At 50.1% G+C, this 27,055-nt stretch overlaps 8 protein-coding genes across 8 annotated transcripts; 4 read left to right on the forward strand and 4 right to left on the reverse strand.

Annotated features, from left to right (window-relative positions):
• Nucleotides 1–645: 645 nt before the first annotated feature.
• On the reverse strand, nt 646–1,499 carry PENARI_c015G12012 (uncharacterized protein; the record flags this gene model as incomplete). The annotated part of the gene is made up of 4 exons (XM_022633924.1): nt 646–762; nt 920–1,162; nt 1,295–1,396; nt 1,494–1,499. The coding sequence occupies 4 exons, from the start codon at nt 1,497–1,499 to the stop codon at nt 646–648; spliced, it is 468 nt and encodes a 155-aa protein (XP_022486455.1).
• Nucleotides 1,500–2,365: 866 nt separating this feature from the next.
• On the forward strand, nt 2,366–6,197 carry PENARI_c015G08625 (uncharacterized protein; the record flags this gene model as incomplete). Its single annotated transcript, XM_022633845.1, has 6 exons — nt 2,366–2,419; nt 2,507–3,686; nt 3,747–3,831; nt 5,060–5,369; nt 5,430–5,876; nt 5,928–6,197. 6 exons carry the CDS (start codon nt 2,366–2,368, stop codon nt 6,195–6,197), a joined length of 2,346 nt encoding a protein of 781 aa, XP_022486424.1.
• A 175-nt stretch (nt 6,198–6,372) lies between these two features.
• On the reverse strand, nt 6,373–7,764 carry PENARI_c015G05154 (DUF2855 family protein; the record flags this gene model as incomplete). The annotated part of the gene is made up of 2 exons (XM_022633771.1): nt 6,373–7,525; nt 7,595–7,764. The coding sequence occupies 2 exons, from the start codon at nt 7,762–7,764 to the stop codon at nt 6,373–6,375; spliced, it is 1,323 nt and encodes a 440-aa protein (XP_022486410.1).
• Nucleotides 7,765–8,277: 513 nt separating this feature from the next.
• On the reverse strand, nt 8,278–10,670 carry PENARI_c015G01252 (dynamin family protein; the record flags this gene model as incomplete). Its single annotated transcript, XM_022633685.1, has 7 exons — nt 8,278–9,585; nt 9,633–9,726; nt 9,777–9,818; nt 9,876–9,963; nt 10,014–10,161; nt 10,210–10,488; nt 10,542–10,670. The coding sequence occupies 7 exons, from the start codon at nt 10,668–10,670 to the stop codon at nt 8,278–8,280; spliced, it is 2,088 nt and encodes a 695-aa protein (XP_022486462.1).
• A 1,479-nt stretch (nt 10,671–12,149) lies between these two features.
• chs3 (putative chitin synthase activator (Chs3)) lies at nt 12,150–14,315 on the reverse strand (the record flags this gene model as incomplete). Its single annotated transcript, XM_022633806.1, has 2 exons — nt 12,150–12,190; nt 12,248–14,315. 2 exons carry the CDS (start codon nt 14,313–14,315, stop codon nt 12,150–12,152), a joined length of 2,109 nt encoding a protein of 702 aa, XP_022486214.1.
• A 2,374-nt stretch (nt 14,316–16,689) lies between these two features.
• On the forward strand, nt 16,690–20,376 carry chsF (chitin synthase CHS3; the record flags this gene model as incomplete). Its single annotated transcript, XM_022633714.1, has 2 exons — nt 16,690–20,209; nt 20,288–20,376. The coding sequence occupies 2 exons, from the start codon at nt 16,690–16,692 to the stop codon at nt 20,374–20,376; spliced, it is 3,609 nt and encodes a 1,202-aa protein (XP_022486450.1).
• Nucleotides 20,377–21,794: 1,418 nt separating this feature from the next.
• PENARI_c015G07232 (WD40 repeat domain-containing protein) lies at nt 21,795–23,936 on the forward strand (the record flags this gene model as incomplete). The annotated part of the gene is made up of 1 exon (XM_022633813.1): nt 21,795–23,936. The coding sequence occupies one exon, from the start codon at nt 21,795–21,797 to the stop codon at nt 23,934–23,936; it is 2,142 nt and encodes a 713-aa protein (XP_022486407.1).
• A 520-nt stretch (nt 23,937–24,456) lies between these two features.
• PENARI_c015G01424 (uncharacterized protein) lies at nt 24,457–25,407 on the forward strand (the record flags this gene model as incomplete). The annotated part of the gene is made up of 2 exons (XM_022633692.1): nt 24,457–25,194; nt 25,270–25,407. 2 exons carry the CDS (start codon nt 24,457–24,459, stop codon nt 25,405–25,407), a joined length of 876 nt encoding a protein of 291 aa, XP_022486320.1.
• Between the last annotated feature and the right edge of the window lie 1,648 nt (nt 25,408–27,055).

Raw genomic sequence — 27,055 nt, forward strand, 5'->3', positions numbered from 1 at the left:
TTGCGATGGTCCCACGGTCATACACCCACTCTATCCGGGCCCTCCAAGCTCACTCCTTCCAACATCTTTACAGATGGTTCATCCTCACTCTAACTGGATTGACATGCTTCCTTTTCCACAAATCCGGGACAATCTGATTCAATGGGAGGCCTATGTGGACGTTGTGGATTTTCTGAAGGACCTCTTTGGAGACCTGGTGAACGATAATTTATCTATCACGCCAGAGACATCTGGATCCTTTTCGACCTCTGCCAAATTTTTACTTCAAGGGGAAGATGAAGACATGGTCACTGCTGGGCGCAAAGGCCTGATTGTATGGGGGGAGGCGCACTTGAAAGAGAGCTGGGAGGCTACTCCGGGATTCCTTAAGAAATGGGCATGGCTGTTAAAGGGTTGCGAGGAATTGATTGAAATAAGCAATAGCTGGAGGACAATAAGGGGGGAAAATCCCATTGTTATAGCTAATTGATTTGCTCCTTTTTCATGGGACCGGCATTAGCACGTCTCTGGCATGACCCTTGGCTTCGCATAGAGGACCAGCAATTGGTCTCTTATTACAACCTACACATACATTACCGATAGACTCTATTTCACGCTGGAATCTAACCTTTTCAATTAACTGCGGCATGAAGGTAAAAGAAAAAATTATGCAGAGTCCGCATCTAGGCTTCGGCGACCCGTAGGAGCTTCTAGCTCCTTTTGCGATATCGCGCTTTGCCAGTTCAGGCCCAGTGTCTCATTCATTTTGTCATCGATCCAATCCTAAGTGAAGCTCCAAAGTTAGCAACCTTACATGCGAGGCTGCGGTAGAACATACCCAAAGCTTCCGACCCAATATCATATTCTTCCCCATCGGACTCGGATCGCATGGCATAGCAACCGGTATAAAGTAACGACCGCGAAAATCATGTTTGCTCACATCAGCGCTTGCGGCGAGGTATACAGCGGTGGTGGCGCCTTGCTCCAGACTTTGGCCGAAGAACGAACCCGCAAGGCGTATCAATGAGCCGATCAGAGTGCCGAAGTATGAATCCCAGGATGCCCATTGGTCCGTGACGATGTTACCTGGGAAAAAAGAGTTGACGTAGATTCTCTTGCTAGCTGGGTCTGTGTCTTGTAGGAGTCGATGGCTAAGTTCTTTGGAGAATAGAATGTTCGCCAGCTTCGACCGACCGTATCGCCACACCCCATCGAACACAGCGGGCCATTTCACACGTGATGGAGAGGTCAGCAAGTCGAAATCAATACCCCGACATACACTATGTAAGGATGAGCTTGTAACTACTATACGTACGCCGTTGTTGGCGGTTGTAACGGCTGCTTTGAGCAAGGGGAGGAGCAGAGTAACGAGTACCTGGTGACCGACGCAGTTGGCGGCAAAGACTCGGTCAATACCCTGTGGTGAAAGCTTATATTCATATGGAACTCCAAGTCCTAATATTGTACACTAGTCAATCGGAAGAAGCCAAAGTAATGGATGATTGCGAACTCACCTGCATTGCACATCAAAATATGGACACGGTCTGTCTTTTTACTTATTTCTTTTGCGGCAGCTTGGACCTCGGTGATATCACATAGGTCGCATCGAACAAACTGTACACGGGTATGCAGTTCGTCACAGATAATTCCATCGCGATGACTCCAATCTTCGCACGCAGCATGGAACTTGTCTTCGCTTCTAGCAAGGACAATAATCTGTTTAATTCCATGGAGCAAAAGCTGGGCTGTTATCTCTAGACGATCTTGGTAAGAACCTTGTGGATATTGGAACAGGAATAATTTCCTAGCAACTTATGCCTTACCTTTACCGATGCCTCCCTGACCACCCTGAAGGATTATTTTGGTTAATGCCAGGTAGTTTATGGATCAGGTAGACAGGAGACATACCGTCACCACTGCCACTTGCCCTTCCAAATCCGGGGTTTGATCGAGAAAGAAATTATAACGGGTGAAAATGCCTGTCATCGTGCTTTCTCCCTTTCTTTTGGCTTTTGGGTCGCTAAAGGAATACGCTAGGAGTGAAAGGGCAGCAAATGCTCCAAGTGAGGAAAGGACAGAGGTACGTCATCCCTTCGTAAAGGAAGTGTTATTGGAGACCAATTGGGTTAGGCCTATATCACCGCAAGGCGCTAGCTGTAATCATATATAATCCTGCTGCAGATACTGATAGAAGCATATTCTGCAGTCACTGAGCAAGCTTTATCAAAAGAATTAAAGTCCTTAACACAGAATGTTGATGTCGCGTAGATTCGGACTTTCTGCTTTAGGCAAGTCGCCGCCCGCTCCGGTGGCGGGGCACCCTTCTACCTCCGCCTCCGGGAAAGAACCGCAACTCCTAACCTCTATAATTGAGATATGATTCATGATGGAACTGACATTTTTGATTAGCCGTGACGGAGACAATGTCAAAAGAGGGCAGGTAAGGCGGGCGTGCAACTCTTGTCGTCAGAAAAAAGTGAGCCACAGATATACATCAGTCCTGAACATCCACCCTAATTCTCCTTAGAAACGGTGCTACCACAATGAAGTACCGACCAAGACGGACGTTTCAAAGGGACTGCATCATAATTCCAGCCTTATTCCTACTCCCTATGGCACCCATGAACGCTCGAGAAGGGACTCAGGGATCCGAGGTAGATCCGCATCTCCAACCAGAGAACAACAAAGTGACTACACATTTGAAAGGTCCCCGAACCATGAGGCCGGTAGCTCAACTGTCTCTGAGGCAAGTCGACTCACAGATCAAGAGCACGAGTCCCGTCAATTTGCATGCGACTCGAACCCAATGGCGACTTTGATGGAAAAGGACGAATCACGGTTAAAGAACAGACAGGGCCAGAAAGGCGATGTAGGAGCGTGGTTGTGCCCTGAACAGGATTACCTTGATTCATCGCAGAACTGCAACCCACTACAATTACCGCGGGGGTCGGATTCGCAGCCAACAGACATCAACACAGATTACCTGCCACCGAAAAAGAGCCAAGAAGCTTTGATAGACGTCTATTTCCGTCGAATACACCCCATATTGCCTCTTCTCGATGAGCAGACAGTGCGAGTCAATTTTCAAGCAGGCTCTCTGCATGTTCGCCTTCTCCAAACGATATGTCTTGTCGCAGCGAAAGACCGGACCACAAGACCTCTTCTGCGCCTCGGCCAGAGCTCGGAAATTCTCCAACTGGAGAGGTTTAACAGTATACTCTATACCGACATCATGCAAAATATACCAAGGACACCCAGAAAGAAGATAATCTACATTCAAATCTTGACCCTTTTGTCGCTCCACGAATGGGGCCCTACTGGCTCCGAAGATCGTTCTTTGAACCTGGCGCAGGCCATCCACCATGCACATACCATCGGTATGCATTTGATGAGGACAGACCAGCAGCCTACTACCTCACTAAAGGCTCTATTTTGGTGTTTGTGGAGTCTGGACAAATGGAATGCTGCTATGAATGGAAGACCGATCATGATACATGACCGCGACATGAACCAGCGAGTGGATGACGTTATCTCATCGTTCCCAGCCTCATTTCGGCTCTGGCTTCGTATCGCTGAAAAACTGGGTAGGGTGATTCTATTTTATCGGCCGATCATCAATGGGGTTGATCATGAGGAACTTGAGCTTCCCGCCTTTGAAGAACTTATTGAGGATTGTGATGCGTGGAAACTATCATCAGACTTGCTTGGTATGAAATATTTAAATACTTACTGATTTTCATTTGGACGGGTACTAATATATATTAGAGACGTGCGAGCTCCTGTATCACGCGGTTACTATTCTCTCCACACATTCCGATGGCCTTCAAGGGCGTTCACGGCCAAGGAATTCAAGTATTCGACAAACCCATTCAATCTTCTCTATCGCGTCTCTGATCCAAAAGAGGGATATTCAAATCCTATCCCCGTTGCCAATGCTCGGTTACACTATATCCCTCGCTTTCTCAGTAACCTACAAACAACTAAGAGAAAGCCAACTAGCCAGCACCCGCCACACAGCCATTGAGCAAATGCGTCAATTTCATCAATGTCTCGAACAGTCTTCTTCTACATGGTGGTCTACTGCCGTGATGGCTAGACTAGGAAATCGCGTGCTGGACAGCATCCAGCCCACCATAGATGATCAAGGTTCCACAGCCCCAGTGAATGATACTCTCCGACCGAACTCTCGACGAAGAATGGGATATCGGCGCTCACACCATGATGAGGATGAAGTTTTGGGGTCACCCTCCAGCGTGGACTGTATGCAAGGGTTGGGGCGGGCAGAGGCTAGAATAGAGAGGGTACGCCCTCTCGATATCCAACTACGATCAGATGACTTGTCCAATTTGGATATTTCCGTCGCGAATCCATTTCTGGGAGCTCCTGGAATCGAAGACTATGACATTTTTTTCAACAATTTCCCTGATGTTAACTTCCCCAGTGGCAATGATCAGCTGTTAATGGATCTGGACATGTCGGGGTTAGAATTTGATTGACCAAGGGATGTATAGAAAGATACCACGGAACAAGTTTTCAATAGCCAAATCATCATACCCCATGTTTTCTCCGTATGATTTCATACGTGACCAAGGCCAAGATAAAGTTCCGTCCGTTGGAATCTGGACTCCGACCCAATTTGGGAAAGTCCGCATTCTTCGCCGACGCGAGTACAGCGTAAATAAAGTGCGATGATTCCCACGGAATTAAATCTACCGGCTGGAATCTCACAGAACTATGATTTCAAGGTTCAATTCTTTAAGCTTGAAAAGCACCTCAGTTCGCAGCATGTTCGGCAAAGACATAGCTAGCTCTGAGTTAAGGTATGCTAGCTGCGTTACATCATTGGTTATTTATTATGATTCTAACTAGAATTTCTTTAGGCTCGATCAATCATGCATTTTCGTCCAAGAAGGAAGGCATGAGGAGCTATCACCTTCCATTACTGGGAGATTTAGTCTCTCGCTCGCTCACCCCGCCGCCTTCAAAAGCATCCAAGTGAAACTCAGAGGAATATTGTCGATGTAAGAAACCTTCGCAAAGATCCTACTGTTAACTATAATCTGAAACTCGCTGTTAATAGTCCCATCGAGGGATTCCTGGGCCCGGAGATTCGCGAACAGCTTACATTTGACCGTCAGCAGGCACTCGCATCCACGAATACCCTCAATGTATTCCAAATGCCGGCCGGAGACCATGAGTTTCTCTTCAGCATTCCACTTCCATCCAAAATGTTCTCGACCGTTATAAGCTCAAACCACCAATATCACAAATACAACGTTGAAGTCGTCATTGAGCGACGTCTGAAAAGTGACTTTGTGGTCTCACAACCGATACATGTCTACCAGCTTTGCGGACTAGAACAAAGCTATCTAAGACCATACAATCCATTGGTTCGTTATTATGTTCCTACCCGAGACTTCGTGTCACAGCTAATGGCCTGGTATATGTAGACTCTTGAACGTCAATCCGACCAAGATATCCAATACTGTATTTCCCTCGCTGATCGCAATATTCCTTTTGGTTGCACATTCCCCGTGGAGTGTTGGTTTGCTCCGCTTTCCAAAGGCACCAAGCTCAACGCAGTCACAGTCAAAGTCCAGGAGAGACAAAGTGTGCGCTTGGATGCTACGGCCGCCGAATCGGTGCGACAGAACATACACTTTGTAACCTGCGCGCACAACCACACTGTGTTTTCAAAGAAGATAGACTTTGCCGATGGCAGTGAGCCGACGGGTGCTGATTCGATGGAGACGGAAAGGCGCATTAACACCTCCGTGTGTTTGCCGCGTACTTTGGGTGGTTGTTCACAGAGTCTCTCCACGAAGCACATCAAGATCAAACATGTCTTATCTGTAAAGGCGGAGTTCTGTGATGAAGAGGGCCAGGTGACTGCAGAGGTATGTGCATTGACCGTTTAGGAATGAGTACTACGACTAACCGTGGTCTAGATTTCGGAAGTTATTCCCATTGAGATCTATATGACACCTTGTGTCATTGGTGAGAATGGGTTCATCCATGGACGGGATATCCAACAGCTGCAGGGGGATGACCATCCTCCCCCGGCTTACAATGACCACTTGTCCGACCTGATGATTTTGACGGCTGCTGACGTCGACCTTTGTGGGAGTACAATCGTTACGGAGATGAACATTGAGCGCAGTTCAAGTCAAAGCTCGTCTAGCCGTTCATCCTACGATCCTGCACCCTTGTATGTATAACGAACGACTTATCTGGCTGATGATGTTAATATCTCGGTTGATTTGTGATATTCTCAAGTGTTTGTCTATTCTGCTCTTATGTCACTCTCGGCTCATCTCAATCTGCATATCCACCCAAGCTGCCAGCCACATATAACTTATAAACACGAAAGCAAAATGCTACTTCGTATTTAATCTACTGCAATTTATAAACTAATCCTTCTTCAGCCCCAACCTGACCCTGACACAATCTTTCCCAGCCTTTCTCAATACCATCACCCGACACACCCTTACCCCATACAATCTGCATCCCAGGCACAATCAAGTGTCGCTCAGATAACCACTTGTCCCAAAGCGCATCCTTCATGGCAAAGTATGCCTCGTGACCCATCCTCTCAATGACAGTATCTTGAACACCAGAAGTATTAAACTGAATCTTCCCAAGCTCCGCCACAGCCGCCCTCTCAGCCAACATCTCCTCAGTAGAGTAAACCCTCTGCTCACTCCCAACCTGAATAATAACAACCTTACAATCCTTTAAATCATCACGACTCTTAACCAAATCAAGCAAGTCACCGAGAGCATTCCCGCGAGCCCCAAAGTCAATAATAACAAGCTTCTCAGGCTTCCGCCCAGCAAGCCAATCCCCAGTCTCCCCAGCCCCAACATCCCCGTAGCTAACAGCCTTGGATGGAATCCGAGTGGCCAGGTTCTGATCGGCTTCTGTGATACGTGACACGGACGATGTGACATGCAACAAACCGAGGGGCATTGAGCCCTCCGGCTTTCGTGATACGTAGTACGAGAATACACGGGCCGTTTTTGTCGACGCGGCTAGGTTGATCACTACCGCTGAGGTGATGTCGCCGTCCGATGGGGACCAAGGGAGCTTGGATGCTGCTCCTAGGGGGTGAATGGAGGGTTGGGTTTCTGGGTCTGATGAGAAGACGTATTCGCTAAGGATGTAGCCGGCTACGCCGCCGATGAAGAGAGCCGTCCATGCCATGCGCTCGATTTCTTCTTGGGCGGATGGTGACGGGGTGGTTGCGGTGGTTAGGTCGCTGATCGGGTTTGATGTTGGTGTTACCAAGTAGCGGTTGTACAGGGGCATCATCTGTTGACGATGTCCGCTGATCTCGATCCAGTGACCGTTTGTCGCGCCACGTTTGAGTTGGAGATCGGTTGGTGTGCTCGTTGTTGGCCAGAACCCATAGAGAATTGTGCCTTTGGGTAACTCTTGGATTGTGGTTTCTTCGATTGTCGCGTAACCCCAAGCAGGGACAATTCCCCATGTTGATGGGTCGTTGTATGGTGCGGGATAGTTTTCGGACACGGGGTATGCGTCCCACCTAGAGGTAATAATGAGTTTCTGCATGTATACTTCGATGATTAATCTTGATAATGGGCGTATTACTCACCAATGCAAAATTTGACCCATTCGGGCGTAACTCAAGTTGTTCGAGGTCAGACTTATAAGTAGTGGGCGAACCCTGACTGAAGACTCCGGTAACACGGACTGAGGGATAGACTGGACATCAAAGCTAGCATGTTGACTGTTGTCCAGCTTGGAAATCGCATGAACTGCCATTTTGGTGGAAAAATAGTTCGTCGCAGGTTAAGTCGAGAGTTGAGAATGTCAGCCTCCCTAGATAAATCCCAAGACTATATAGATATCAGTGGATTACTGATCGGCACAATTCTGAAATTGCCCCGGCGGGGAAACCCCCACCTGAAACAAAGGAGGTGGTGTTCTTTGCCAGTGATAACCACGTAGAAAGGTCTCAATTTAGCTTTGAGAGTATCCCCAGGTCCACCGTCAATTTAAAATAAGCGCACCATGGACAGCAGTGAGTTAATTCTACCCGAGTTTGCGGATGTTTGCGATGGCGTCATACAACACATGGCGACTCAAAACTCGGTCACTTACTGAACACAGAGCAACTAGACATCAAAGTCTGATAATTGGAAAAGAAAAGCGCAATTAGATTTTAACCCAGAGATACGAAAGAAACTTGAAAAAGACCTCGGGGACGCTGAGGGAAAAGGCCTCCTGGTCCATACCCTCTGTTCCAGCCCTCAGATATGAACAGAATGTCTTGGATCAGAGTGCAACTTGCTTCGCAATATCCATGGCCTTCTTGAGGCGTGCGGCCTTGCTGACCAGATCATTCCTTTTCTTTGAGATTGCCAGGTTTTCACCCGCAATTTCTGTCAATTTTGCGTCCTCAAACTCGCCTATCAAACCCGGGGAAAGCAGCTTCAAGGGACCATCATCCCCTATAATGTGTCGTTCGGAGACATGAACAATCACATTGTCGATGAACCGCTTGACGGCCACTTTGTAGTAGGACTTCAGAATATCATGGATGTCAAATACGGCCTGGTCTTCGTTACTGAGATGTACCCCGTGCATTACCTTGCTCATGTTGAAAGTGGCTCCGTCACGAAGACCCTGCTTCTCCAGTCTCGCCAAAACTCTCTCTTGGCGTATAGACGACAGTGTATCAGCAAAATAGTGATTTGCTGTTTGCAGAATTCCCTCTCTTTCGCCCTTTAACATCGTGAGAAGCTCGGAGCATGCAAACCCATGTGCCTCGCTCGTGCGAATGGATATCAGTAATGCGAGTTTATCCCTGACCTCGTTGTCAAGGACGACTATCTTCAATACTATCTCGTTGTAGTCTTTGACGGCCGAGCTAACATTTTCCAGATATTTGGCGGCTATGTCTTTCCAAGGGGTGGACTGTTCACGGAACAGATTCTCAAGGACAAGGGGGTTCACTGTTCCCGGTAACTCTGAGCCCCGAGACTCGAGATAGGAACGCCTAATCCAGTCATAGATGTTTTCAGAATCCGATCGTCGACCACCGAACTCGGCGTCAACTGCGTCCCGTGTCGTACGAAACGCCTTGGTATGTCCGCGGGTTGCCACAGACTTAGCAAACTGCTCAGAGAGCTTTCTCAGGTGCATCCGAAGCTTTATTGGGCTCTGAGGCTCAATTCCAGGATCGTAATTGCCCTTCAGTGCCTTGTCAACCTCCTGCTGATAATCTGTCGCAATTCGAATCAGGAACTGTCTCTGCTCTGAAACGGTCTGGCGGGAAAGGCCGATACGCTCAATCTCGCTTTGAATGGATAAAGAAAGCTTCTTGAATTCTTCCACAACAGCTGGAAATTCTGAATGGCTATGCTCATACAGAATGTGCCCGAGGAAGGATCCCAGTGCAGCGATGCCGATTTGTTCTTTCTTCAACTGGTTCCAAGGAGTTGTGGAGGAAAAGAACTGTTGCTCTTTAATATGGCGGTCTTCGATCGTGACTCCCTCTTTGATCTCCTGGGTAGTACGGTTTCTCACGACAAACCAGCCGTATGCGAGATGCTCGTCCTCGTTCTTGGCAATACGCAAAACCTTGCTCAATATTAGTCTAGGTCGTACATATTGAGTAGGTCACTTACCCCGGCTTCATCTCCCTCTTGAACAACATCACACTTTGTGATGATTCCAACGGTTCGCTTGCCGGCTCTATCAGCATCGCGCGCCATAGAGAACCTGCTGACTGTTAGTAGTCGACTTTGCAGCTCACCAAACTTCAGTCTTACACTTCTTGGTTGGCAAGATTGTTTCTCGCATCCATAACGGCCCTGTGAAGAAAGTAAGCCAAATGAATGCTGAGTAACCTGGGTATAGCGTGGAGTCACAGGATAATGGTCCGTTCATCAAAGATGTAGCCCTCGATCAGGTCGGGAATGATTCCACGATCCTCCTCTGTTTGGAACTTGGTTGGATCTTTTTTTGTATTAGTGCATATCCCCCAAGACTCTCCACGGTGTGCTTACTGTGAAACAATCCAGGAACATCCACCACACTAAAGTGACGATGGTCTGGCCCGGAAAGCACGATCTTGAGTATGTCGTCCGAAAATCGTTTGTCAAGGAATTCCATGTCATCGGCATTTGGGTCAGGTAAGCCCATGCAATGGGCAGCCTACTCAGATGTTAGTAAACTTTTGTATGATTTAGGCATCATACTGACCGCGGCAAAGATCTTGTCAAACTCCTGATAACCAAAGCTCTTGACCGGCAGCTTCGTCTCGAAAGCAAGAAGACGCTCGGTCAGACCTTCATCCAGTCGGGACTTTATACCAGGGATGATAGTGACCTTAGCCCCCGCCGCTTCGTTTGCGAGTGCTCGACGGAGAACAATCTGAGTAGCGAATCGCGTACAGAGATCACTAGCGATAGGAAAGGAGATACCCGTGAGTCCCTCCAGAAGGGAAGACTTCCCACTGGATTGATCGCCAACAACGACAAGCTATCAGGTCAGTTAATGCAGTCATAGAAGAAAGAGGGCATGGTAATGCGTACTTGGGGAAGTGAGACATTTTCGCTGACCCCCAGCTCGCGGAAGTGGTCAATGATCTCGAGAAGCTGGACACGCTTTTGGTTGTCCAGGCCGTCTGCAGCTGTAAGAGCCAAAGCCCGATTCTTCATCATCTTGAACAGATGCTCGAGTAGTGGGATGTGTGTGGTGAAGTTGATCAAGGAAGAGGAATCAAAGGGAAGGAAGGAAAAGGAAAAGCAAAGGAGGTAGAAAGGAAGAAGTAAACAAGATCCTGTGAGCCGAGGCAGCCGCGAGGACAAACACAAAGGCAGCCTATTACTTCTCAGATTTACGGCTTTGCCTTGTACGAGTTCAAGCCTTACGCTTCATTTGACACTATCCCAAGATCTGGATGGCTTTTTTCTAGACCTTACAACAATGACAAGCGGCAACTTTCATACCACAACACATTTACTACGAATAGTTTGTCATTTTCACTTCACAACAGTGACCTCGAAGCCAAAAGCAAGCATCTTGCTTCCTACGCCTATATAGCACAAATATAATTTCGCATCACACAGATAGAAACCCAGCTTCTCACACACAACACATCCTGAGACTAACAATTACACAATATTTCCAAACCAGAGCAATAATATTAGATGATTTATGAAGATCCAGCATACAAGAGTATAAGTAATTCGCCGACAAAATATTCAATTGAATTCAACCTCATTGTGGCTGTTATCAAACCCTATGACCCCAATACTTCAGGTGGCGTCAGCCCCAAAGTACACCAGATAAGGCTGCAGGTGGTATCATCCACTCATGTGGGATTAAAGGTCGGAACGAGACTTAACCTCGCATGAACTCCACTGTCAGAGATCTACTAGCGCCTTTGGCATGCAGGTTGATTGCTTCCGAGCAGAGAATGGCAATGTGATTACTCTGGTGTACATCGTATACCATTGTTGTTCAAATGCGTCGAATCCTATTGCAGTGAAGGTGTATGGATATGATGTAACCGGGGCTGTTCCTCATACCTTCTTCACAGATATGTAACTTTGATGGTATAATAGCTTATCATAACGACGTCTTAGTATTAACCGACCTACCAAAAAGAAACCAATCGATATGTATTGCAATATAAATAGAAAAAGCGTGCAAAATGCAGAATGCAAAATGTGAATACCATTTGAAAATTCCATAAACCAACAAAGAACCCCAAAAACCACTAGATAAAAACAACCTATGTAAGGATCGACACGAAGAACGAAACTACCAAAAAATGAGAGGAAACCCAAACAAAGACCAATGTGACATGCGAGATGAGATCGAATATGCGAAGTGTGCAGAAAGGAGAGTGGTATACAAAGGTTGGGGTTTCGAATGCTGGGTTCGAGATAGGAAGATGAGATTGGATCGCTGAGAAAAAAATGACTGTTCAGGTCTTTGGCATGAGGATATGCAAGATAGTGCAAGACACCGGGATTGGGTCTTGATTATGTATGTATTATTTTCGAAGGGTGTGGTTGAATGGAATGGATGGAAATAGCTAGCAGAAATGGCTGGGTGGGGATGCAAGTGAGTAGATATAAAGAGATGGAATGAGACGAGATGGGTTGGGATCGTAAATGGCGTCGTAGATGAACTCAGAAAATGACAAAACGCTTCTGTTTCGGTTTCTCGGGTTCTAAAAAAGAATGTCAGAGGAAAAGTATACCAAAAAGCTCGAATCACAAGAACTCACCTTGACTTGGAACCTGAGCCTGAGCCCTCGGCTCAGACTTCCTCAATCTCCCACCATTCCCGGAGCCCTTAGAACGCACCCCATCGGCCGCAGCACTAATCGTAGCAATACGATGCCGAGCCCGCTCATCACCCTGCTCAGCAGCCTTAACATACCAAACATTCGACTCGAGCGGATCACGTCGACACCCGATGCCCATCTCAGTGAAATACCCAACAGCATACTGAGCCTTAGCAAGGCCCAAATGCGCAGCCCGCACAGCCCACTCGTACGCCTCGCCATCATCTTTCTCCAGAACAGGCTCCGCCCCAACAAGATACCAAGCACAAAGCGCCATCATAGCGAGCGGATGCCCATTTTGCGCGGCGGTCGTGTAGAAATGGATACTGAGCGCTGGATCGCGCGGACAACTTAGCTTGCCGTGCTCGTATGCATCGCCAAGTCTGTAGCACGCCTCGACGTGGCCCAGTTCAGCGGATTTGGTAAACAGTTGCGCGGCGTATGCCTCGTCCGGGAAGACGTCGTCTCCGAATCCTGTCTCGTGGAGTACGCCTAGCTCGTACGGGCCGGAGTTGTACTGTGCGTCTGCGGACTCGGTGGCGCGCTTTAGCCATTTTATACCCTCGCGGTAGCGCTTGCCAAGGCCCATGTCGCCGGCTAGACAGGCTTTGGCCATGCGCATCATTGCGCCTGGGTGGTTCTTTGACGCGGCTTGACGGTAGAATTGGACGGCACGGCCTCCGTCGGGGCGGGTGCCCCAGCCGAATTCGTAGCAGAGGGCTGTGCGGTAGCAGGCTTCGACGTGGCCGTGTTTGCTGGCTGCTACGAAGAGGGGGAAGGATCGGTCGTGGTCTTCTTTTCCTTTGTTGAAGAGGCCTGAGGCGTAGCCGTCGCCTAGGTAGTATTGGGCGAAGGGGTAGCTGCGGTCTGCGAGGCGTTGGAGGATAGATTTTGATTCGCGGAGGAGGCGGGCGCGGGTGATTGGGCTTGAGTCTTCGAGGTCGACGGCTGGCATTTCGCGCATGGAGTTTATCATGAACACGGCGAATTCGTAGAGGACTGTTGGCTCATCGGTCTTTTTGACGTTTGCTAGGTACATTTCGAAGGTTTCTTTGTGGCTGAGGAGGGAGGCATTATTGCCGACTGAGGCCTGGAGGCGGGAATTGTCGAATTGGACGGCTGACGGTCCTGGTTGGGGGTAGGAGGTGTTGAGCAGGTCGATGACTGACAGAGGCCGTGTATCTGGGGATGCGGTGGAGTGTCGTGATACGGAGCGGCCTTGTAGGTACGGCGATGCGGAGAGATTGCGGCGGTGGCCTCCCACATCGGAGTTGGACGAGTATGCCGAGAGAGGGCGTGCCAGCCTCGACCGTCGCACTGCTAGCTTGTCTGTCGATCCTGATGGGGTCTCTGGGGGATTTGGCACGGACTTGCCTGCAGTTTTCGCTGGCTGTTGCTGGTGGTGGTAGGCAAGAGGCTCGTAGTTGTCCGACGCGTGCGCCACGCTATCCAAGCTGCCCCTCGAGGAACTATTGTAGCTCAAACCCTCGCGGTCTAGAGAGGAGCCGCTCTTTTTCGGGTTCCCGTGTCCCCCGTCTTCCTTGGGCTCTACCACTGACCACGACCCGCTGCTAGCGGGAGTGTGTCCGTAGGGGTGCGGATGTGTGTACTGCGGGGCCTGTGTTGAGTCCCTCCGCGGGGGATATGAAGGGTTCCAGCTCTGACGCGGCTGCTGCACTGAATCCTCGAGCGTCATGTCTGTGAACTCGGGGAGCTCCAATTGGGGTGTGATGGGGCCATTGTACGGGGGTTCAATTTGTGCACTGGACGGCTGAGGGATGAGTGCGCCATGATCGATCTTGACCGGTGAGCGGGGCGAGTTTTGAATCACAGGTGATCTGTCCGACTGTGCAGGGGGAACTGGTTTGCGACTAAGCTTCAAGCTCTGGGGGCGATTCGTGATGGTTCGAGGAGTCGATTCGGGAGGAAATGGAGGTGTTGATCGGAGGTAGGCCGCCGGCGGACTCGGCAGGGGTTGGCGATATTCGCCTTGAACAGGACTGGCCATTCTGAGAGAGATGAGAGAGGTGAGAAGCGAGTGAAGGTCACCAAAAGAGCGAACTGGGGAAAGCTGTGGAGAAAGGACCCGTTAAAAGAGTGGACCGGGAGATCTGATCCCATTCACGTTAGATGAAGGGTGAAATGAAATCAGTAAAAAGAAGTTAGTCAGTAAAACGACCAAGAAGCGAGGGAGGGGCGACAAAGAAGTGATGTTCCCCCACTCAGTTCGCTAGAAATCCCCTCAGATGTCGTTTTATGAACTATGGAGCCTATTGTTGTGTGGCCATTAGATGGCGCATTCGTATTTCTACGCGCCACGCATTCAGTTTTTATTTCCCCGTACTTCACCGCAATACTGTAAGCTTATAAGAATGGTGATTTGTACGCTGTGGCGACCGATCAGACTCATCCGAGACATGCCATCTAAGAATATCTGCTGACCGCATCAGACACTTGACTTGGCATGTTTATCAACGTGGTCCAGCTCTCACTTCCTACTAGCAATGCCATAGACAGCATATATTTGTGTATTTGTTGTTTTTGTAGTTGTGCACATTAATCCGATCTTTCCGGATACAGTGCGTGGCAAGTATATCACACTATTTAGTCCAAGTGCATTATTGGAGCGTACCTGGCGGTTAACCAGCGACTGGAGCCTACGCTCTGGTCTCTTGATCCAAATCCCCCGAAACAGAGAGGCTTAAGCCATAGCCGAAATTACATTCCCTTTATTATCCCTTGGGCTCTTGACTCAAAAGAATAGATGCGATTGAGTTCACCGTACCTTGTTTTCGTCGGGAAAGTTTCGCACGGCCCGTTAACCATGGCGTGGTCGATAGGTTATAAACTCCTTACGCTGCATAAACAATAGCCTTCAAGTATAATGTACGGTGCTAATTGTCATAGAGAATGACGACATTCTGTGAGTATCCTATGCCTTGTTCGAAAGGATATCCCTCGCTGATAATCCGATAATCGGAGTCTGTGCTTCATTCCACAGAACGTGGAAGGCGTGGACCATGCACTCAGTGAGAGACTGAGAATTTGAGTGATCCGTCTGGTCTGAAGCATTCCGTAAGATCCGAAGCCAAGTTGAGTTCTCAATTCACAACCGAGTCAGAAATCAGCAAATGGTAAAAATTAACGAAATCGTAGGTCTTTGTGGTACGTGATACGTTCGTTTTTCTTGTGGGTGCGTGATTGGTACAGTGAGTAGGAAAAATAAATAAATAAAAGAATAAAACAAACAATGTAATATCTGGGGATAACGTTATTCGATATGGCGCATATGAGGCTTTGGGGAAATGGAGTCAGCCGTAAGGATCGACAACTGGCGGTTGATCATTGTCACTATTGATCGTATGGACATACATTTGGATCTAATTCTCAGCTTGAGTTACACCATTGAATCCAGTCACACAAACTTCGCCACTGAGATTGTGTTTGAGAATGCATAGATGGTGTGCATAAGGCTTTGACAAGATCTAGACCACACCGACATGCTATTGTTCGTATTTGAAGTTGACATAAGACTGTGCATCACATAGATCACATCCCATGTCTTCTTTCCATTTGGGACCTTGAATTACCAGAGATGCGTGGCAATTAGGGCGTGGCAAAGAACCGCTCCCAGCACTAAAAGCACTAAAATAGAAGCCCCGTGATGCGAAGAAATAAAAATAAGCCCTCGGCTTCTCTTCCCCTCTGTAGCAGTCCAGTCCCTTCGGATTGGGTCGCTTCGCCAATGAAAGACCCTTAGGATGGGCCGACCGAGGTTGAAAGTGGTCTGATTGGTGGGTGAGGTGCTTAGGGGATGTTTAGGGTGGATTAGCCCCGGGTTATTGCCCCTAGCGACAGAAATAGAGAGAGAGAGAGAATATTATATGCAGTTAATACTGGGGACATAAGACAAAGCGGCCAAACATGGTCCCGGTACAGAGTACATTCTCCCCAGTCTCAGACCTTTCCCTTCACCCTCGTTTTTGACCCTCCGTTTCTGCTCCTTAATTTCCACTTTTTGATTTGCTATTAACCTGCAACACTGACCAGTGACGTTGGGTGGGACTTTGTTATTCTCCACCCCCAGGCTCGTTGCACAGGCCGACCGTATCTCTCGCATCAGAGCTTCTCAGATCTCGATCTGCTCTCAGATTGAGACTTCGAGACTTACCACACAGTCATTGGAGTCGCTTCGAAGATCGGGTTAGCGCATTTGACATGTTTCAGTCGGCAAACCGCAGCTCAACACTCTGAACAGTTTTCCCCATTCAACCTGCTATTGATGACCGGCAATTTATAAAAGTGAGTGCGACAGCGAAACGGACTCTGAAACATACGGGCAAGGTTTCGGATTGGCTGACATCGGGCTCATCTGCAGAAAGATGTCTTTGCCGCAGAGGCCAGGCAAGGCCTCTCCTCGGCGCGAGGAAGCCCGTGCATTTCGCGAACCATCTCGACGTCGACGACGGGACATCGACTCGGGCACTTACAGCGATGACCCAAATACTTCCCCTTCACACCGACGCCATCGCCGACACCCCAGCCATCGGCGGGCAGCCGACACCGACGAAGAGCGCATGGAGCGGGGCGGAGATGTGAGACGCAAAAAGAGCATGGTGAAGCCAGAGCGCCGGAAAGCAGACCCCGACCACCCCAATTACCATTATCGCCAGCGGTCACACCACATGTCCACTTTTCCTTCTGCGACAGGCAACGATCCATTATTAGACCATCGAGATGGCGAGGCTGAGACGAACAGTTCGCGCAGCATGGATATAAAGAGCAAGGAGGGCTTGTACGGAGCACAGGGTAATGTCAACAAACCCATGGAACGGGTTCCCAGCAGACATCGCTCGAAGAAGAAGAAGAGATCGAGGCGGTCGTCGAAGGGCGCGGTGGAGGAGAGGAAACGCTTGAAGGAGATGGAACAGAGCGGTCCGCCCGAGTTGTGGCCTACATATTGCGCGGTCCTGACGTTTTTCATTCCTGATTTCGTCCTGCGCTGCTTTGGTATGCCCCAGAAGGAGCAGCGCACTGCTTGGCGAGAGAAGATCGGCCTGATCAGCATCATTCTGATGATCGCTGCTTTTGTCGGTTTCTTAACCTTCGGTTTTACTGCTACTGTTTGTGGCTCGCCTCCGCTGCGACTCAAGGTCAATGAGGTGAACTCCAACTACATGATTTTCCATGGCAAGGCCTACGACTTGACTGGATCGAAACACGGTGCCGCAGAGGGGATTCCTGGTGATACGAATGTGCTTTACGATTTGCCACACAAGTATGGTGGACAAGATGGCAGCTTCTTCTTCCAGCAGGTCAATGGTGCGTGCAAGGGCTTGATTACTGCTCAGCCGGATGGTGGTGTCCCCACGGACTCTGATGGAAACCTTGGGTGGTATTTCCCCTGCGCGCCGTTCAACCAGGATGGTTCGTCTTCGCCGAATCTGACAACCGATTACTACCTGGGCTGGGCTTGTCACACCAGCAAGTCAGCCCGTGAACCTTTCTACACCCTGTCAAGCGACGGAGATGTTTACTACACCTGGGAAGACACCAAGAACTCGAGCCGAAACCTTGCAATCTATTCCGGAAACGTCCTCGATCTCGACCTTTTGGCTTGGTTCAACAGCAGCCAGGTTTCATATCCGAAGCAATTTGACGAGCTTCGCACGAACCCTTCAATTCGCGGTGTCGATCTGACCTACTACCTGCAAAGTGGAGAGGAAAAGAAGATTGGCAAGTGCTTGGCACAGATTATCAAAGTGGGCAGCATTGACACTGAAACCGTCGGTTGTATCGCGTCAAAGGTCGTGCTCTACGTGTCGTTGATCTTCATTCTGTCCATTGTGGTCGTCAAGTTTGCCTTTGCCTTGCTCTTCGAATGGTTCCTAGCGCCCAGATTTGCCGCGCAGAGCACAAGTATGAGCTCAGATGCCAGGACTCGTAACCAACAGATCGAAGACTGGTCCAACGATATCTACCGACCAGCTCCCCGAATCGCGGACCCGATCGTTCCTGATCGAGTTAGCAAACGTGCCACCTTCTTGCCTACCACTTCCCGCTTTTCCAGCCCTTACAATGTGAGCAGCAGCGGTGGCAGCAAACAGAAACCGCACTACGTAACGATGGCTAGTCAGAACTCGACATCCCGTCTTATGCCCAGCTCCAACCCTGACACCATGTATAAATTGAGCCACAACGGGAGTGGTGGTACCTTGAGCGCTGATAACTCGCGAAACAATGCTGCCGCCAGCCGGACTAGCTTGGTTCCTCCTGGTCAGCAAGATCCTGGTTACTCCACGTTGATGACAGACTATGAGGGCCCTGGTCCTGCTGGCTTCATTCACGAAGCCGTCGTTCCCCAGCCGCCCCCAGAATGGCAACCATTTGGTTATCCTTTGGCTCACAGTTTGTGTCTGGTTACTTGCTACTCAGAAGGTGAAGAAGGTATCCGATCAACACTGGATTCTCTTGCTATGACCGACTACCCGAACAGCCACAAGACAATTCTTGTGATTTGTGATGGTGTCATCAAGGGTAAAGGAGAGGAGTTCTCAACACCGGACATTGTGCTCGGCATGCTGAAAGACCATGTCGTTCCCGTCGACGAAGTCCAGCCCTATTCATACGTGGCTGTGGCTACCGGCTCCAAGCGACACAACATGGCCAAGGTCTACACTGGATTCTATGACTATGGTGACACCTCGGTCATTCCACTGGAGAAGCAGCAGCGTGTTCCCATGATGGTAGTTGTCAAGTGCGGTACTCCCCAGGAATCGACCCAGTCGAAGCCCGGTAACCGAGGCAAGCGAGACAGTCAGATTATTTTGATGTCCTTCTTGCAGAAGGTCATGTTCGATGAGCGGATGACGGAACTCGAATTCGAGATGTTCAACGGCATGTGGAATGTCACAGGCATACCGCCAGACTTTTACGAAGTTGTTCTCATGGTTGATGCCGATACGAAGGTCTTCCCGGATAGTTTGACACACATGGTCTCAGCCATGGTCAAGGACCCTGATATCATGGGTCTCTGTGGAGAAACGAAGATCGCCAACAAGACAGACAGCTGGGTGACCATGATCCAAGTCTTCGAGTACTTCATCTCTCACCACCAAGCCAAAGCCTTCGAGTCCATCTTCGGTGGTGTCACCTGTCTCCCGGGTTGTTTCACTATGTACCGCATCAAAGCACCCAAGGGCGGCCAGAACTACTGGGTGCCCATCCTGGCAAACCCAGATATCGTCGAGCACTACTCCGAGAACGTAGTCGACACCCTGCACAAGAAGAACCTGCTCCTCCTCGGAGAGGATCGCTACTTGACCACCCTCATGTTGAAGACCTTCCCCAAGCGCAAACAGATCTTCGTCCCACAAGCGGTGTGCAAGACCGTCGTCCCAGACGCATTCATGGTCCTGCTTTCCCAACGCCGTCGCTGGATCAACAGTACTGTGCACAACCTCTTCGAACTAGTCCTGGTCCGCGACTTGTGCGGTACCTTCTGCTTCAGCATGCAATTCGTCATTTTCATCGAGTTGGTCGGAACCTTGGTCCTACCCGCCGCCATCTCCTTCACCATATACGTCGTCATTTCCTCTATTGTCAGAAGACCAGTCCAGGTCATTCCTCTCGTCCTGCTCGCCCTCATCCTGGGTCTACCTGGTGTCTTAATCGTCGTTACCGCCCACCGCCTCGTCTACGTCCTGTGGATGTTGATCTACCTCATCTCCCTACCAATCTGGAACTTCGTCCTACCAACCTACGCATTCTGGAAATTCGACGACTTCAGCTGGGGTGATACTCGCAAAACTGCTGGTGAAAAAGACAAGGGCCACGGCGACGCCGAGGGTGAGTTCGACAGCACGAAGATTACGATGAAGCGGTGGCGCGATTTCGAAAAAGGTGAGTTTAGTTCCCACGCTTTCTTGCGCCGGTGCGCGTGAAGTATAATTAAAGTATAAATTACTGACATGTTCTCAGAACGCCGCCTGCGCAATACTGCATGGGCGCAATCCCATGGTCCTACGGAGGGATACCCATCGCACTATGAGACGTATTCACACTATTAACGAAAGCGAAAGCGGAATTTTCATTATGTATTCTTTTTATTCTTTTATTTTCTGGAATTGTTTCCCCTGGTCTCGGGGTTCGTTGTGATTTATTGTATCATTTACATACTGGCGTTCACACATTCATATAATACAGTCCGGGCGGGCTTTACTTTGCGCACGAGTACGAGACGAGAGACGAGTGATATTCAATTCTGTTGATTAGTTATGTACAGCGATTAAACGGTACTTTTACGATCTGATACAGAGTACTACAAATGATATGGAATTTGAATATAAAATATGATATGAGATTATCCCCTTGCAACCCTTGGCCCTCGGCTGTGTACTGTAAGATGTCAGACTAATGCCCGACATCAGCACCTGATTGGATCATGCACAGGATCACTATTCCAAAGTGCACCATGCTCTTCCCTGTCCGCATAAGCTCTCAGCCTCTCCAGGGCTGCCACTCTGGCCTTTTACAGGCTCTTCGGCCCAAGCTGTGCCTAACAGGATCAAAGCGCAGGTCACCAGGCTTGCCCGGCTTAGATCTGCAGTGCGTCGCTCCCTGCGTTATTATTTACATATGCGAGGTTCTGTCACCTTAGTTATATCCTTGGATTTTCTATGCTCTATAAAACTTTGGAATCTATGGGGAGTGCTGACTAACGAATCCTTGCTCCCGGAGCCCCTCCTGTAATTCTATCTGTCACCTGCAGCCTACCTGTACGTCCTCTGTAGTCTGGACGCATTTTAACATCTCGTCCCCCGCGTCATCTTACATTCTCGGGCTCTCCACGTTCCCACTGCCACGTTCTGAATAGACAATTTCATCCCTGGGATCTCCCCCTGGCCCCTCGATACGGAAAAGTCTACCGCTTTGTCTGGCCCCTCGAGTCCGGCGTTTCATAGCTAAATCTTTCCTTCTACTTTGATTACTTCCCCTCTCAGCTTCTGTCGCGGTTGACTCGGCATACTGTCTCGGCCGCATCCCTGTGGACGTACGCCACGCAGTGTGGGGACGAGTCAGCAGTCAGCTTTGAGGCGACCGACGTCAAAGCAGCCATCGTCAGATCCCGGCTTTAACCTCTACCCACTTTAGCTTGTGCAACCCTTGCCCTGGCTCGTGATTGTGATCGCAACCGTCACTCTCACTCTCACTGCCACAGTCACTGCCGTGAGTTCCAATATCTCGGCAAGATTCCCTTTTCGGTATATGGCGGGCGATGCTTCATTCCTGTGATTCGAATCGCCCGTCATCCCACCACCACCCTCGTCGCGATACGACATGCCATGTGTCATGTGATATTGAGAGGTCCCCGCGAGTCATGAATCCTTCTTCGCATTCTTCCAGAAATCGATCCTCCGTCCCGGAAGACGATTCGACCTTGCACTCGGATATCTTTTCCCACGCCGATCATTCTGCGCAGACGAATATGGCCTCCGACGTCGATCGCCGTTTACATGATGTCGGCGTCGCCGCCCTTGCGGCTGTTTCGCAGTATCCTCGCCCCGTAAATGATCACAGCGGGTCGTTTTTAGTTTCTGAGGTCGTTAACGCTGTTACTGGTGCTGGTAGTCCTCCGAATTTTCACGTTTTCAGAGGGAACTCCCTCCTACCTGGGCATAGGAGTTTTTACCCAACACCATCTGACACGGATAGTGCTTCGGGGCCGGATTTTGTTTTTGGATCGCGTCCCGATCGTGATGTTAATATGGACTCGGTTGTTCGGCAGTTACTTGATCGCGCCGCTGGTCATGACAATATGACCATGATTACGCAGGAATGCGACGATAGTGCGCGCGACAAAGATATGGTTATGGATTACGAGTCCGATGCCGGCGAAGAGAATCCTTCTCCGCCTTCTATTCCAGATGATGAGTTTGAGGACTTTATCCGATTCTATCCGGACGAGGAGGAATACTACCATCAACGCAGAGGTCGTCCGACCGAGGCTCCCCCGATGGCGGATTTCGACCTCAATGACTTTTATCTCAATATCAACTACGATGATATCGATGTGGATCTACCCCAGACGCTTGGCATCCCAGTTTTAGATCCCTCTGATACCCCGGACTTTGCTGATCAGCCGGAATTCCCTGGACCTCACCCGGCATCTATCATTCACACCTCTACGTACGAACGCAACCTCACCATTGATGAGTTCATCCAGCGCTGGATGGTCCAAACCAATGTTATCCCCCACGGCTTCCACAGCGAAAGCAGGATCCCACCACAGCTCCGCCCATTGTCCAAGATGATTAGTTGGAGTCCGCCACAGACGGTCGTTCGGCCGCATGAATGGAGGCGCGACTTTTACGATTTGCAGCAGATTCCTTGGACGGAAACGCTGCGTGTCAAACGCTCCGATGCTCGAACACTGCGTGATGCTTGGTACACATCATACCATAACTTGGATTATTCGCATATGAGCCATGCCAAGCGACTTCCGGGAAAAGAGTCATTCTTCCGCGGGACCTCCATGCACACTTCATACAAAGCCTCCATCGAGCATTTCCAACTCCGCAACTTGATCTCCACCCCAGCATCCAATACTGTCCATTTCGCATGTCATTCCAAGGTACTATCGTGGACACCAACAACCGGCGACGCACGCTGCCTCATCGATCTAAGCCAAGCAGACCCAGACTCCGGCTTCCTAGGGCCAGTCAAGATATCAACAATGAAAACAGCCCACGGCCTCACAATCGCCGGCGGTTTCTGCGGCGAATACGCCCTCCGCAGCTCAACCGGCTCCGGCTCCGGCACAAAAGGCCTAGTGACCCCCGACTTTAACGACGGCATAACAAACCATGTAGACATAATCCCAAACCGAACGGGCCCCTCCCCAATCGGTGTCTTCGCCTCAAACGACAAACACCTTCGCATCCTCGACACAGAGACAAACATCTTCACCTCGGACCACGAACTCTCCCAACCAATAAACTGTACCGCAACCTCGCCCGACAGCCGCCTCCGGGTCGTAATCGGCGACTCGCCAGACGCATGGGTCATAGAATCCGACACCGGCCGGCCAGTCCACCCCCTCCGCGGCCACCGCGACTTCGGCTTCGCCTGCGCCTGGTCCCCGGATATGCGCCATATAGCAACAAGCAACCAGGACAAAACACTCATCATCTGGGACGCGCGCACGTGGCGACCCCTCGAAACAATCGACTCCGACGTGGCAGGCTATAGATCTCTACGTTTTTCGCCTGTCGGCGGTGGTCCGCGGATGTTGCTGTGCACTGAGCCAGCGGATCGAATTTCAATTCTGGACGCACAACTCTTCCAATCGAGACAGGTTCATGATTTCTTTGGGGAGATTGGTGGTGCGGATTTCTCACCTGATGGCTCGGAGATTTGGGTTGCGAATACTGATCGCCATTTCGGTGGCTTCATGCAGTATGAGCGGAGGCAGTGGGGGCAGCGGGTTGGGTTGACGGATTTGCCTAGTGAGTGGGCGAGTGAGGTTGAGTTGGAGGAGGATTCGCGGTGTGTGTTGAGTGCGCGTGAGAGGTCGTTGCGCTTTTTGAGGAATTTGTCGAGTGATGAGCATGAGGCTTTGATTCTTTGAGGATACTCTTTTTTTTTTTCCCTTCATTTATTTTGTTTTATGTCCTGGATTGGTCTTTTTGAGCTTTTCATCTGCATCTGATACCCTGGTCTCGGCGTTGGTGGTCTGTTTTTGTGTTGTTTGTGATTCATAGAGTACTTGGATGTGGATGTCTCTTAAGTTACATAGTTATATACAATTACTATGCGTAACGTACCTTGCCTGCGCCTACGGACTCGATCTACCCTAACTATCACTACTACTAGTGCTACTACCAACCTCTAACCATGCCATAGCCAACAAGTAAATCAATATTCTTCCTAAACCCAATAATCAGCCCTAAACAGCTAAACAACCCCATAATTGGCCCACCACCGATCAATCGCCTCTCACAACGTAAACAAGCCCCGCAGCCCCTCCACCCCTCCTCAGCTGAGCTCACTTCCCTGTGATTCCTTCTTTCCACTTCTCTTTTTCCTCTACCATCTTCCATCTTCATCTTTCATCTACCTCCTTCAACACAACCACCTCCTCAATCAATATGTCCTACGGAAACCAGGAATACGGCGGCGGCTCAGGCGGTAACAACTACTACGACCAGAGCCAAGATTTCTCCGGCCGCAACGAATCCCACGGAAACCAGGGCTACGGCGGTTCCAGCGGTGGCTACGGCGGGAACCAAAACCAGGGTAGCTACGGTGGTGGTGGTCGTCAGGAAGAATCCTACGGCAACCAGAACCAGTACCAGAACCAGAACCAAGGTGGCTACGGCGGCCGCCAGGAATCGAACTACGGTGGAAACAACAGCTACGGTGGAAACCAGGGTGGCTACAACAACCAAGGCAGCAGCTCCGGCTACGGCGAACAAACCCAATCCCACCACAACCGCCGCAACAGCAACAGCAACAACAGCGACGACGACTTCAGCAGCGCGGCGCAACACGCACAGGAACACCACGACAGCGGTGCATCCGGGTCTCTCTTCAACTCTGCATTGGATTTCATTAAGGAGCGGAAGAGTCAGTATAATGATTCTGAGGTTGATGAGGAGCATGCTGTGAAGTCGCACCAGGCTATGTATGGCTCTGGGTCTGGGTCTAGTTCTGGACAGCATGATAGCCAGACTCTTGGCGCCGGCGCTGCTATGCAGGCTTTGAAGATGTTTACCGGTGGTTCGAGTTCCGGGTCTGATGGCGGTATGGATAAGAATAAGTTGATTGGGCTTGCTATGGCTCAGGCTGGGAAATTGTGGGAGGAGAAGAATAGTTCTGGGAGTGTGGTATGTTTTCTCTCTTTCTCTCTTTCTCTCTTTTTGGTTATTGTGACTTGGTTGCTAACTGTTGTTGTGGTTTAGTCTGGTGATAAGCAGTCTGCTGTTAACAATGCTGCCGAGATGGCTCTTAAGATGTACATGAAGAGTCAGGGTGGTGGTATTGGTGGTACTGGTGGTCCCAGTGGATTGATGGGTTTGGCGAGCAAGTTCCTCTTATAAGGGATGTATGCTTAGCATAGCTTGATTTTATTTCATTGTATGTAGTTCGACATGTGGCCAGCATCAAAATGAATATGAACTTGTATTTCTCTCCATTGGCATAAAACTGAGAAACGGTATATATTGAACTGAATGGAATGGAATCTACGGTAAAACACAAGGCCACCAAAGTAAGCCAATAACAAAACTGGAACAAAGACTCGCTGCCTCTTGTCGACGAACACATACACACACATCCATACCACACAGCCAGCATGGAAACTCGAGAAAAGATAAACGCAAAGGTCAACGCTAAGCGCAGAAAAAGTCCAACACCGCGACCGACCATAAACACACGCGAATGCTCAAAACTACCACTCGTCGTCGTCATCGTGTTTGCCCTGCATGGCGCTCTGCCGTGCCCGTAACGCTTCAGCAAGACCACCTGCCAGACTGGCGTTTGATGCGCTGTTGGGTGTGCCGCGGCCACTGGCGCCAGAGGAGTCGCCTGAGTTCATGCTCGTGGTGCTATCCCTAGGTGCGGGTGGAGGTGCGGGCTTGCGGCCGGCCATGTTGGGTCGTTTGGCGGGAGGGGCTGGCGGGGCGGGCTTGCTCTTGGCGGCTGCGACTGCGCCGTTAGGGGTAGGGCTGGGGGTTGCACGGGGTGCCGCTGGGGGTGGAGGGGGTGCGGGTTTAGGCGTGGGAGCGACAGCTACCTCTTCAAGGTAGGCTTCGGGGGTCCAGCCTTGCGTAGAGGTTGTTGTGTTCATGCACAGCCACCAACCTGGGATAATTAGTATTATATTGTCAGAGTAGAGGAATGTACGTACCGTTTCCTTCCTTGGACACAATCTGTACGATTTCGCCTGTGCGGATGGAAAGCTCGTTGGCCCGGTCGCTGTTAAAGTCATACTTGACCTTCGCAGTGGGCTTCTTTGCAGCTGGAGGTGCCGCGGGGGGAGGTGGTGGCGGGGCTCTCATAGAGCCAGTGGACTCGTTGCGGGTGTGGGCAGCGGCCGCAGCTGCCACGGGTTGAGGCACAATCCGCGACTGGGTTGCAGGCTGCGGTACTGCTGCGGGCTGTGGGGTAGGCCGAGGTAGAGGTTGCGCGGCAGGGACAGGTCTGCGAGCAGCCTGGGACAGTTTCGAGGGACCGCCACCAGGGCCACCGGGGCGGAGGAGTTTGCCCTTGGTGACTGGGCGGGCAGCAACTGCCTTTGGTCGTGGGGTAGGCTTCGAGACAGAGCTGGGAGGTTCACCAGCACTGGTATGAATAGTGCTACTTTTGTAGCTGTCGACATTCCCAGCAGCCGGGTCCTTAACCGCCTTGACCATAGCCAACTTGCCAGGTTTCTTGTTGTATTCAATGCTCTCTCCGACCTTCAAAGTGAGAGAGCCACGCAGAACGGTGGTGAGGTGGGTGAAGAACTCGGTCTTGAAGACACAGTTGAGCAGAGGATCGGGCTCCTGGGCTCCGATAACCAACGAGAACCAGTCATCCTTGAGATTCGAGGTGCTGACACTCTTGATAGCTCCAACAGGGATGGTTCGTTCCGAGGCGATGACAAGCTGGTTGTTGACAATGCTCTGCGATACAATGAAGACATGTCGGCTCGTCAATACCAGAATCCGAGGAACTGGCTTGCTGGAACGACCAAACTTGGAAAGC

The sequence above is a fragment of the Penicillium arizonense genome (assembly GCF_001773325.1).
Source record: "Penicillium arizonense strain CBS 141311 chromosome Unknown PENARI_contig015, whole genome shotgun sequence".
NCBI classification, from domain to species: Eukaryota; Fungi; Ascomycota; class Eurotiomycetes; order Eurotiales; family Aspergillaceae; genus Penicillium; species Penicillium arizonense.